This window comes from Abramis brama (assembly GCF_963993115.1).
Source record: "Abramis brama genome assembly, chromosome: 23".
In the NCBI taxonomy this organism is placed as follows: Eukaryota; Metazoa; Chordata; class Actinopteri; order Cypriniformes; family Leuciscidae; genus Abramis; species Abramis brama.
Genome location: NC_139985.1, coordinates 27,841,976 through 27,854,236, shown reverse-complemented (window position 1 = coordinate 27,854,236; position 12,261 = coordinate 27,841,976). Strand labels below are relative to the sequence as shown.

The window sequence follows — 12,261 nt, the reverse complement described above, 5'->3', positions numbered from 1 at the left end:
CAGGACTGCCGCATACTGGATGTTTTTCCCTTTTCACACCAATCTTTGTAAACCCTAGAAATGGTTGTGCGTGAAAATCCCAGTAACTGAGCAGATTGTGAAATACTCAGACCGGCCCGTCTGGCACCAACAACCATGCCACGCTCAAAATTGCTTAAATCACCTTTCTTTCCCATTCTGACATTCAGTTTGGAGTTCAGGAGATTGTCTTGACCAGGACCACACCCCTAAATGCATTGAAGCAACTGCCATGTGATTGGTTGATTAGATAATTGCATTAATGAGAAATTGAACAGGTGTTCCTAATAATCCTTTAGGTGAGTGTATTTTTGCATAATAAAAATAATTCATGATTTTTTTTGGATCATTTTGTCATATAAATACCAAGTTTAGTGTTTTGTTCTTCCCTCATATTTAAATTATTTTAAAAATCTAAAATATTTTCCTTCTATTTTGATGGTTTAATCAAACTTTTACGGTCATTAAAAACAAATATCCCCTCCGGACATCACTCTTGTCCATTACTGCATGTCCTATCATGTCATTACATGAGGTATGAAGAAGTCAGACCAGGATGAAGTTTCATGTCATTTCTAAACAACAGAAGATCACAAGTGCAAAAATATGTTGCTGTAGATGTAAAATGTATGTAAAGTTGATAAATGACACTAATATGAGCACAGGTTCGTGAAGACTGATGTAGTTTGTGAGAGACTCACAGGAACACCGCGAGTACCAGCAGCTCCAGACGGTCCCATGGGTCCAGATTCTCCCTGAGGAATGAATGAGCAATGGATCAGGCTCAATTATGAATTAATGTGTGATGCAGTGGTTAATATTAGACATTCAACAAAGAAATTAACTAATAACAAACAGGTAACTTTAGTACCTTTTCACCGTTGGGTCCCCCAGGACCTGGAGGACCGATTGGACCCGTTAAACCCTGTAAAGACACAAGAATTCTGTTCATAAACATGAAAGAGTGAATTCTCTGTGCAAGTGTCGTCGGACACACGGCTAAAGTGTCCCATTAAACCCGTGCGTCACTGAGAGTCTCTCAGCTGGAAATACAGTGAATGGACATTTGTTGTGACCTATTTGTTGTGGTATTTAATTTTACATTCATTATCTTATTGCCGTTTGTAAATATTGCAGACATACAGTTCACTGTTTACTGGTAGTTTGAGAAGCATCTTTTAGATCAACATTGCACACACAGGCACACAGGCACACACACACACACACTAGATCAGCGGTCGGGAACACAGGTCTCACACTCTTTACCAATAAATGATCGATAAAAAATTGGACACATCAATAGAGATCAGCTTTCTGTAGAAAAAGCAACCAATTAAAAATCCTTTGTTACCTACTGAAGGTAATGAAAAGAAAAGTTTAGAATAATATATTTCAAGTTGTACCGGTCACAGTGATCAGTGCTTCTTCGCGAGTGTCACGACAGCAGTCCTAGAGCTCCTCCGCTCAGATTCAAGCAGTTTCGTAGCTTGTTTGTGGTAATGCCGAAAACTATTTTTAGAACAGCAGCGAAAATTTAAAAGTAGGCTATATAAAAAAAAAGTGACGGGACTGAAACATAAAACATTTGTATCAAAGATACAAAGAGACATTTTGAAACATTTCACTGAGTACTTTTGCTTTTAATGCAGAAACCTTTTATGTCCTATACACGTTTATGAAACATTTATGATAATCCACGCAGCTTTCAGTTGACGATTTTATTTGAAGTTATTAATAACGAAGCATGGATGAATGATGTGATTGATATTAAAAATAAATATTAAAAGTGCAAAAAGGCGCAAAATAGAACTGAATCTTCACATAAAAGCACTGTGCGTTGTAATTCACTCACTCTCACTCGCACTCACACTCACTCTCACTCTCACTCTCACTCACTCACATACTCACTCACTCACACTCACTCACACTCACTCTCACTCTCACGCACACACACACACTCACACTCACACTCACACTCACACTCACACTCACGCTCACACTCACGCTCACACTCACGCTCACACTCACACTCACACTCACACTCACACTCACACTCACACACTCACTACACCTCACTCACTCACTCACTCACTCACACACTCACTCACTCACTCACTCACTCACACAGTCACTCACTCACACTCTCACACACTCACTCACTCACTCACACACTCACACACTCACTCACACATTCTTACTCACACACTCACTCACACTCACTCACTCACTCACTCACTCACACACTCACTCACACACTCACTCACTCACCCACTCACTCACTCACTCACTCACACACCCACACACCCACACACTCACTAGATGTTAGTATTTTCATCTGTGCTTGAAAAGCAACAGCCAACCACAAATGTAAAAAAAATCAACACAAAGTGAATATCAAAAGTTCTGAAGATGTTAGTATCTACTGGAAGAAAGAGACGATTGATCATCTTACTCTTGCGCCGTCTTTCCCAGGAGCTCCTTCAGGTCCTTTCTCACCGTTATCACCCTGAGACACACACACAGTCATATCTTATAACCGATATCTATTACAGCACCTTTATTGCAAATGTTTTCAATTATCTTTGAAACCATTCCTTCCTATCTACCATTAACTACATAAACCAAGAACCATTTTCTACACACACACACACACACCAGTCTATGTGCAGAAGAACTTTCTAATCAAGCTGTTCTCACAGAGAGCGGATCTGAATAAATCTCAGAGATGTTTAGTTGTTGCACTCACTCTGTCCCCCTTTGGTCCAGGAATCCCAGAGGTCCCTCTCTCTCCAGGCATTCCCTGTAATCCCGGAGGCCCCTGAGCTCCAGGAGTTCCTGCGGGGCCGACGCCACCCTGCACACACACACACACACACACACACACACACACACAGTTAGAGCCACACACATAGTGAATGCTGCTTCACTGGACAGAAACCAGTCAGGAGGGTTTTTATCTGTTTATTGAACTTTTACAATAATACCAGGATACAGATACAGGAGAATAGTGAAAATATATTTCCCCTTATATATAAATTCTGTCAGTAATTACTCACACTTATATTGTTCCAACCCCGTAAGACTTTGGGCCCTATTTTAACGATCTGAAACGCAAGTATCAAGCGCGAAACGCAAGTAATTTTGTGGGCGGGTCTCGGCGCTGTTGCTATTATACCGGCGGGATAAATGACTCTTGCGCCCGACGCAAATCTAAAATGTGTTGGTATGAAGTAGCTTCATTATTCATAGGTGTGGTTTGGGCATAACGTGAAAAAAAACAATCAGAGCGTCATCTCACATTCCCTTTAAGAGCAGGCGCGCTTTTTCCATGGCGGATTGCTATTATAATGGCGGATTTGCCAGGAGCGGTTCACAGCCGAGGAGACCGACGTTCTCGTCAGGGCCGTAAAACACAGAGAAGTGACATTGGGGATGGAGAAACACACCCAAATTAGCTTTGGTTAAACAGGCGTATGATAATTTGGGTAAATGTGTAAGCTAGATTTATGCCTATTTTTTCACATCTTCATGGACACAACAATGATTTCCCTCGTGTAATATTGTTCCTTGTAATAATGTATGGTTTGTAAAATGTGAACTGCTGCGTCTGTGTAGATGAGAGAAGCAAAGTGTATGTGTGTTGTGCTCACGCTACATTATGGCCAAGCATGCGCCCTTAAAATAGCATCTGAATAACGCGCCACTGACTTTAGACGAGGTTTCTCCTGGTCTGTGGCGGAATTGTTTTCTGAAACTGCATAATAGCACCAGGGAACGTTTGCGCCGGAACACACCTCCTCTTTTCGCTGAACCGCCCCCGGGAGCGCAAGTTCATTCCCTAATTTACCGACGTGCGTCTGTGGAGGGAAAAGTCCGCTGTGCGCGGGTGCAAAATAGGAATGATACATGCGTCGGTGTACAAAGTCAATTGCGCTGGGTGCAAGATAGGGCCCTAAGTGTGTAACGTAGTGTAACAGCGCAGCGCTTCTGGGTTGTACGTCAGAACGGAGGCTCACTATTGGCCAGCATCACACGCATCACACACATGACCAGCGTCGGCCAATAGTGAGCCTCCGTTCTGACGTACAACCCAGAAGCGCTGCGCTGTTACACTACGTGAACTCACTCAGAGAAACACAGAAGAAAATGAAGAGTTGAATAAAGTCGGTATTTTTGTTGTTGTTTTTGCGCACAAAAAGTATTCTCGTCGCTTGATAAACTTAAGGTTGAGCCACTGTAGTCACTTGGACTATTTTAACTAAGTCTTTACTAACTTTCTGGGCTGGCAAGTTTCAATAACAGAGAAGCCTATGGAGGAGTGAGCCAGCTCTCAGATTATCTTCATTTGTGTTCTGAAGATGAACGAAAGTCTTACGGGGTTGGAACAACATGAGGGAGAGAAATTACTGACAGAATCTTCATTTTTGGGTGAACTAACCCTTTAACAGTTTAGAAATTTTGACCAGATATCAAGTGTATGCACATAATCAACGAACAAAACCTTACACATCCACACATATACTCCTGAACAGGTTTAAGCCACAGTCATTATGACATTGTAATGCTTAGGTTGACACACTCTAGAAGAAGAAATCATGAGTTGTTGATGGTAATCTCTGTCTGATTGATCCCTTACCTTGGGTCCGTCGGTTCCCGGAGTTCCTGGTAAACCTCGAGGCCCCTGGAGGCCCTGCGGCCCCGCACCTCCTCTCTCTCCTGGGAAACCGCGCTCACCCTGAGCAAGACACGGGAACTTTAACACACGGAATACAACGTACTTACAAAGCAAAGAGAAAGCGAGGGTTTGAGACTCACTCGGGGTCCAGTGACCCCTGCGGCTCCAGCTTCTCCTGGAACACCCTGGATGAGCAAAGACACACACGCACGGCTTTATTACACATCTATGTGTGGCCAACAGAAAAACAAGTAAAGATTCCTCGTGGGATTCAGGGACTCTTACCTGATCACCGGGTTTCCCTCCTTCACCAGGGGGACCGGGGGGTCCGGGCAGACCCTATGAACATCACAAACATCAGACGTTTTCTGATCTGTTATGCTCTCTAACAAATATAACCATATCCAAACATGTTATTAAAATAAATGGTCCCATTTTATATTAAGTGTTTATAACTACTATTTCAATTAATGTTACTTTATTTTGATAGTCCACTTTAGACATTCGACACACTGTAAGTAACTGCATGTCAACTAGCTCTCATTAATTTTACAAGTAACTAGTAACTCTTTAAGGGTCGAGTTCGGGTTAGTAGAAGTTGACGTACTTGTAAAGTTACTTATAAACTAATAAACTTATAAATTTAACAATAAACTTTTATAAACTTATAAACTTATAAACGTACTTGTAAAGTTACTTATAGTCAGTAAAATGTAACACATAATGTAAGTACATGTAACATATGTAACAAGGACACTGTAAAATAAAGTGTTACCACACTAGTGTCCTTGTTACATGTTGAATGTAGTTACTATAGTAATAACAGTAAATTATGCATAATTACATGCAACTAAGCCTACAACAAACCTAATCCTACTCTAACCCTATAGGTTAAAACTCAAAAACTCTTTGTGTCTTTTCAACACACAGTATCATTAATTCTGTTTTACAATTGCTCAGATTATCACAGAAGTACTGGGATAAAAGTTTATAATTCAGTTATAAACACTGATGCCTAAGGTAGTGATCAAAATAGAGTAAATCACCTTTTGAAAGTAACTTGACACTTCAAATAATGATTGTTTCAATTACATAATTGACTGTTATAAATGTATTTGTCACTGAATCATTTGTTCAAGATATTCATCTAAAAACGCTGATTCATCCAGTACTGAAACAAATGAAGTCTTTGTGAGTGAGTCATTGAATGATTTATTCAAGAGATTCGTTTAAAAAAATGCTGATTCATCCAGTAATGAAACAAGTGAAGTGTTTATGAGTGAGTCATTATATCATCAATTCAAACCGTTTTTTTTTTTTTTTTTTAAAGAAGAGAATTGTGATCTCTATTATAAACAAAAAAATCATGATGTTCAGTTTATCCAGAATCGTGCAGCTCTAATATAAAGCACAGCAACAGTGATCTGCAGCGTTCACACACTCACCTGGAAGCCCGATGGTCCTGGCTGACCCTGCTCTCCTCTCTCTCCTGCAGGACCCTGTGAACATCACATCATCTCAGCGCTCATTCTGCTTAATCTTGCATTAGCACGTGACGTGGACACACACACACACAGAGACACACTCACAGCAGGTCCAGGGGGTCCAGCGGCGCCCGTCTCTCCGTCTTTACCAGGCAGACCCTGCAGAGGACAAGACGTTCGTCAGCGCTGTATGAGGTGAAGCTGAGGTGTGAAAGGGTGCGTCGTATTTGCTGACAAACTCTTCTAGTTTCTTAAAGGGATGGTTCGGAGTAAAATCAACCTAGGGTCCTTTGCACCATGACCTCGAGCCAAACACCCCCCAGAAGCCTTTTTCCCCTTGGTTGAACATTATTAAAGTTAGAGCTTATTTAGAGATATCAGCCGGATGGTTTAGTGCAGGCGCTAATGGATCCAAGGATGTATCTGGTAAATTACCCCGCTAATAATGCCCAGAATGGCACCAAACTTCTACAGTAGTACAAATAGGTTCTGTACTCATAAAACGAGGCATTGGAAAGTTTGTAAGTACATCAGGAGTTTATTAAAATAACACTTGCCAGACGGCTAATGCTAACGCTAACCCGGACGTCGACGTCACTTCCGTTAGCACGTAATGCACGTAACAGCTAACAGCTTTAGGCAGTTTACACCTGCTATTACAGATTTTTGTTTTATAATGTCAATACTTGGGGCACTTTTTCAAAACTCTTCACAACTGTGCATCATTTATCTTTGCTTTTGTACAAAATGTACTCAATGACTATATCTCAGCAAGCAATAGCCGTCATTTCTCCGTCTAGGTTAACTATAGACCCGATATAGTCCGGCTATGAGTAACACACTTCTAGACAAAATAACCTTGAATTTGGTTACATGTCGTTTTTGCCAAAATAACTTGCGAGATGAGATGTATGATACTCCATCATGAAAGCAAAGTCAACAGTGATTACAAGCTGTTTGATTTCATTTCTTCACTCATTTCATTTATTTGTTATCTAATTGATGACTAGTCTCTATTTGACCGATGGTATCTATCTATTCTCGTGCGATGGTTTAATCGTCTATTTAATTTTCAATGACAGTCCAAATGTTCCTTGTTTTAGCCAGACGTCTGGGCTATGTTTTATGGAAGGCATTTTCTGCCAAATTTAAATAAATAAATTAAATGATTAAAATAAAAATAAAAACCAGATTAACGATTTCATTACAGAAAACTGTATGCAAAAAAATGTGACAAAATTGAGAATGAAATTAAATGATTTCATTTTCACAGCATTATCCCTGTCAAATTGAAAAATAAAATGCAATTGGTTATTTCACATTTCATTTTCACTACAGTCTCGAGGCAAGACTGCCAATATTAAAATGAAAAGCCAAACGTGAAAAAGAAACTGCAAATACAGTTTTTACAATGCTCTTTAGTAACGCTCACGCAATAATAGTGACACAATTCAAATACAAATGTAAATTTTCGTTTTCATTTTAATTCCTCTTTTATTTCACAGTTTTCATTTTCGTTTTCATTTTCAAAGACAACCTGCATGAAAATTCTATGTTAATAAGTGGGTGTGGCTTATTCTAGTAACGGCGCTGAGACACGCCTTCTGTAAAGCTAGAATTCATAACCTAGTTATGATGTTAGACTAATATTGGCAGTCTTGCCTCGAGACTGTAGTGAAAATGAAATGTGAAATCACCAATTGCATTTTATTTTTCAATTTGACAGGGATAATGCTGTGAAAATGAAATCATTTAATTTCATTCTCAATTTTGTCACATATTTTGCGTACTGTTTTCTATAATGAAATCGTTAATCTGGTTTTAATTTTCATTTTAATCATTTAATTTATTTATTTAAATTTGGCAGAAAATGCCTTCCATAGTGTTTGGACGGCTATTAGACGTCTTTTAAACGCAAAATTGCTTGCTGAATGCTGGGATCTTTCAAATTACATGATTTTTTTTCTCACTTCGACACAAACACCAGCAAAACTGAACCTACAGGACAATTTTCATGTTCACATGCTCGTTTCAAAACATAACATAATACAATAATGAATAAGACCGGAATTTGCAACATTTCTACAGTAATACCATAATGAAATATATTCTGGATTTAAAAATGAAATACTATCAACACAATTAGATGTACAGTAGCTGAACACACACAGGTGTTAGTCTATCAGTTTCATTACGATCTAAAAGGGGAACCATTTAGGAATAAGTTTGTACTGTAATGTAAACATGGACCATGTGGTGGATAATAAACAGGAGAGAGTGTCATTCTTGTTTTGTAAAGAAGTTTTACAAAAGTGTTGTTGGTGTTTTTGAGGTCATTGTCGGGTGAAACCTTTGCTAGTGTTCTGGAAGAACGAGTTGATTTGAGACATGAATGAAGTGTTTTGGTATTTTGCATTTTGAATGTGAAATGAACTGCTTTTGAGAAATGGGTCGTAGTGATTGTAAAAAGCTGTAACACACGTGTGTGTTCAGCTACATCCAATTGTTTTGATAGCATTTCAGATTCAGAATATATTTCAGTATTTTCTGTATGAAATTGCTGTCTTATTCATTTTTGTATTATGTCAAGTTTTGAACTTATAGTTTAACAGTTTTGAAAAGAACATGTAAACATGCAAATCGTCCAGTAGGATCATAGTTTTGCTGATGTTTGTGTGAGAAAATAATTCATGTCATTTTAAGGAAGTCACTGAATGCATTTTGTGCAAGTCTCTTGAAGAAACATCCATGTAAGAATCTCACTCGGTCCATCATGTGCACACGACCATAAAGCTTGGAAATAACAGCTAGTTTTGGAAACAGCATGTTTTCTTGATAATATCACACTTACTATTTTTCTCTTCGTAAATTACCATTTACCCAAATCTATGTTTAGTGATGTTGACTGAAATATATACGAGAGCCACCGAAATGCATCCAAATGTCCAGTTTTCCTAAAAGCACATGACCGTTTTAGCTCTGAGAGACAGAAACTGCTAAGAAACGCTGCCAAGAGAGCTCAGCGCTGCTAATGAGAAGGACCAGCGCTCAGTCGGCCTGAAGATCAGTCAAGCTGTTCTGCTTCCACTTTGTTTAGCAGTGTGGATGAGTTGAGGATATCGGACAGCAAAACTTACACGCAAACCCGGAGCTCCAGCGAGTCCCTTCTCTCCGGCCTTCCCAGCCTCACCCTGCAGAGAGAGAAACATGCCTGATATAAACTGCATTACGCTTTAAGATTCAGAGCACTATATGTTAACTATAAAAAGTGGGTTACACTTTATTTTAAGGTGTCATTGTTACAGTGTAATTATATATTTAAGTGCTGAGTAATATTAATTAACTACATGTGCTTACTATAGGGTTAGGGTAGGATTAGGGTTTGGTTGAGGGTTAATTGCATGTAATTATGCACAATTTACTGTTATTACTATGGTAAGTACATGTAACATATGTAACAAGGACACTGTAAAATAAAGTGTTACCAAAAAGTGTTTAGCGTAATAATTAATAAAAAAGACCAGTAATGTACACATTCAAGTTGCCGAAATGCACACAAATCAAACAGACGTGTAATGATAAGAGTGTTCATGTTTACATTGCCACCCTTGGGTCCAGGGAATCCCATCACTCCCGGCTGGCCACGAACACCCTGAGGCCCCGGGGGTCCCGGCCGACCGTCCTCGCCCGCAGCGCCCTACGGGATAACAACTCCGTTATTCAGGATCCAAACACATGTTTAATTACTGAACACCCTAAAACACTCAACACCCCCAAAGGACAAATATTTCAATTTATAAAGTCTTTCTTTTCTCTACCTTTTTTTTTTGTTTGTTTAGTTTTTTCTTTGTCTATCCTTATATTGTTGTTTGTCTGTGTTTCGTTTTATTTTTTGTCGATGTGTGTATTTTGTACAATTTCTGTATGTATTCCTACAATAAAAAAAAAGTAATTATAAAAAAAGGATCCAAACACATTACTACAGCTCAGATTATAGCATGTGTGCGTTTGTCTTTAAAAATTATAGTTGTGCTCCAAATGAAACACTATGCACTTACGCCATGTACTTAACTGTGTGGTGTATGAATTTCATAAGGTTATTTTGCCAGCCCGTCCCCCTCCAATAAATATCTAAAGCTGCGACCGATGAGTCTCCAACATTACACACGTTTTTCAGTTCACTGAAGTGCACCATTCGGGCATTTGAAGTGCACTTTTTCTTATTGGCACTATTTACTCTTCAAAATGTAGATTAGTATGCAAATTTGGACACACCTTTTTGAGACTTCTTGTCATGTAAGAGATCACATGACAGGAAGTAGGAAGTGAATAATTCTCTCTAAGGCCCTGTCCAAAATGGCACACTTCATATGCACTTATGGGCTGCGTTCCAGTCCAAAATTGTCATGCCCTTCACTCGCTAACTTCCCTCCGCCTCGTTCACTCGCTAACTTCCCTCCGTTTCGTTCACTCGCTAACTTCCCTCCGCCTCGTTCACTCGCTAACTTCCCTCCGCCTCGTTCACTCGCTAACTTCCCTCCGCCTCGTTCACTCGCTAACTTCCCTCCATCTCGTTCACTCGCCGCTAACTTCCCTCCGTCTCGTTCACTCAGATGTACGTCATTGCTGACGTTGCACGAGTGCCCACTACTGGTGGAAACTGCAATGGGCTGAATTGGTACGTCCTAAGCCCTTGATCACTTGGAATCAGCTGTGGAGTTCATTTATTATTATTATTTTGTTTTCCTTTTAAGAATTTGTTTAATGCAGCATCCAAATGTATATAGGTGTGTTTGGGTTGTTTTAAATTAAAAAAATATATAATTAATATATCATAGAGTTGTTTGTTGTGGTGGTGGTTAGACGAGATCTGTGGTGACGTCACAATCGTACTGCATTGTGGGACATAAAGGTGCCTGAAGTGTACATATGAAGTAGACTCGCTCCCTCGGTCAAAATCGAGGGAACGAGGGTCTGTCCACATAAACTTCCATCGTCCACTTCACGAAGTGGAACGCACTTCAAAATGGCGGCAGGGATTCCCCCGAGGGGAAGTGCTTAGGGAAGTTCGCAAGTGTGTGTCTAAAATTGGACTGGGTCTTGCCTCTTTGACTTTCCGCAAAAGTGTGCATAGACCTTATTCACAGCAGCGCCATATTAGATTTTTAACGGCAATGAAAGCGAGGCTGTGAGGGATAGACATGCATCGCTTGTATTGTTATTTAATGTGTTTTTGTATTGTTCTGCTGACAAAACACAGCAAAATATCTTTCCAAGAAACTTCAGTAGACATAAAACTCCCGGCAATATGAGCTGTGAAACATTATAGGCCTAAGTGATCTAAGAGCTTTAGACCAAATGCCATTGAAAACATGTGATGGCGCTGCTCTGAATAAGGTCTATTGAGGGCGCACATCTGACTGCAAAGGGGACGGTATATATTATATACATATTAGGGGTGTAATGGTACATGTATTCGTCCCGAACCGTACGGTATAGACGAAAACATTCAGTCACAGGCGATCCACACTCCAATCCAGAAGGGGGCGCAATGCTGTTTCAAAAGCTCAGAAGAAGAAGAGATGAACGATCCGTTTGTTTATATCTCTCAAACAGTGTTTCAACTGCGGAACGATAAATAAAACAATAAAACAGCTTGAAAATAATATCTCATGAAGCATTACACTTACCTCAGGCATTTAGTGTCACTAGACACTAGTTCGCTAGAGAAATTAACTCTAGAGAGAATCATTTCGTATACGCACTATATTAGCCGATTCATTATATTTACTTAACCTGTGAGTAATGTCTTGATTATTTAATGTATGTTTAAATAAATTTGTCATGAAAACAAGTTATGACAGCCACTGCGTAAATGATTGTCTTTCAAAAATGAATTGGAGTAGAAAATGTACTTTATAATTAGATTTAGAAGCATTTTTAATACAAAACCTGCCTTATGTGCAATTTAAAGAACTTTTTTTTTTTTATTTGAGTGTTTATTATATCTAAAAAGATACTGACTGAAGATAGTGACTTCAATACCGAGGTACGAACCGAGCCGTCATGTTTGTGTACCATTAC

The 12,261-nt window shown here is 39.4% G+C and overlaps 1 protein-coding gene across 1 annotated transcript in view; it reads right to left on the bottom strand.

Annotated features, from left to right (window-relative positions):
* The window catches only part of col2a1b (collagen, type II, alpha 1b), a 64,095-nt gene that overhangs the window by 19,982 nt on the left and 31,852 nt on the right, over positions 1-12,261 (bottom strand). Inside the window, exons 27-37 of the mRNA XM_084101216.1 lie at positions 9,776-9,874; positions 9,315-9,368; positions 6,283-6,336; positions 6,139-6,192; positions 4,979-5,032; positions 4,834-4,878; positions 4,655-4,753; positions 2,765-2,872; positions 2,471-2,524; positions 890-943; positions 720-773 (exon numbers count right to left, since the gene is read on the bottom strand). Coding sequence (XP_083957342.1) covers positions 720-773; positions 890-943; positions 2,471-2,524; positions 2,765-2,872; positions 4,655-4,753; positions 4,834-4,878; positions 4,979-5,032; positions 6,139-6,192; positions 6,283-6,336; positions 9,315-9,368; positions 9,776-9,874 — 729 coding nt within the window. The remainder of the gene's footprint in view (positions 1-719; positions 774-889; positions 944-2,470; positions 2,525-2,764; positions 2,873-4,654; positions 4,754-4,833; positions 4,879-4,978; positions 5,033-6,138; positions 6,193-6,282; positions 6,337-9,314; positions 9,369-9,775; positions 9,875-12,261) is intronic.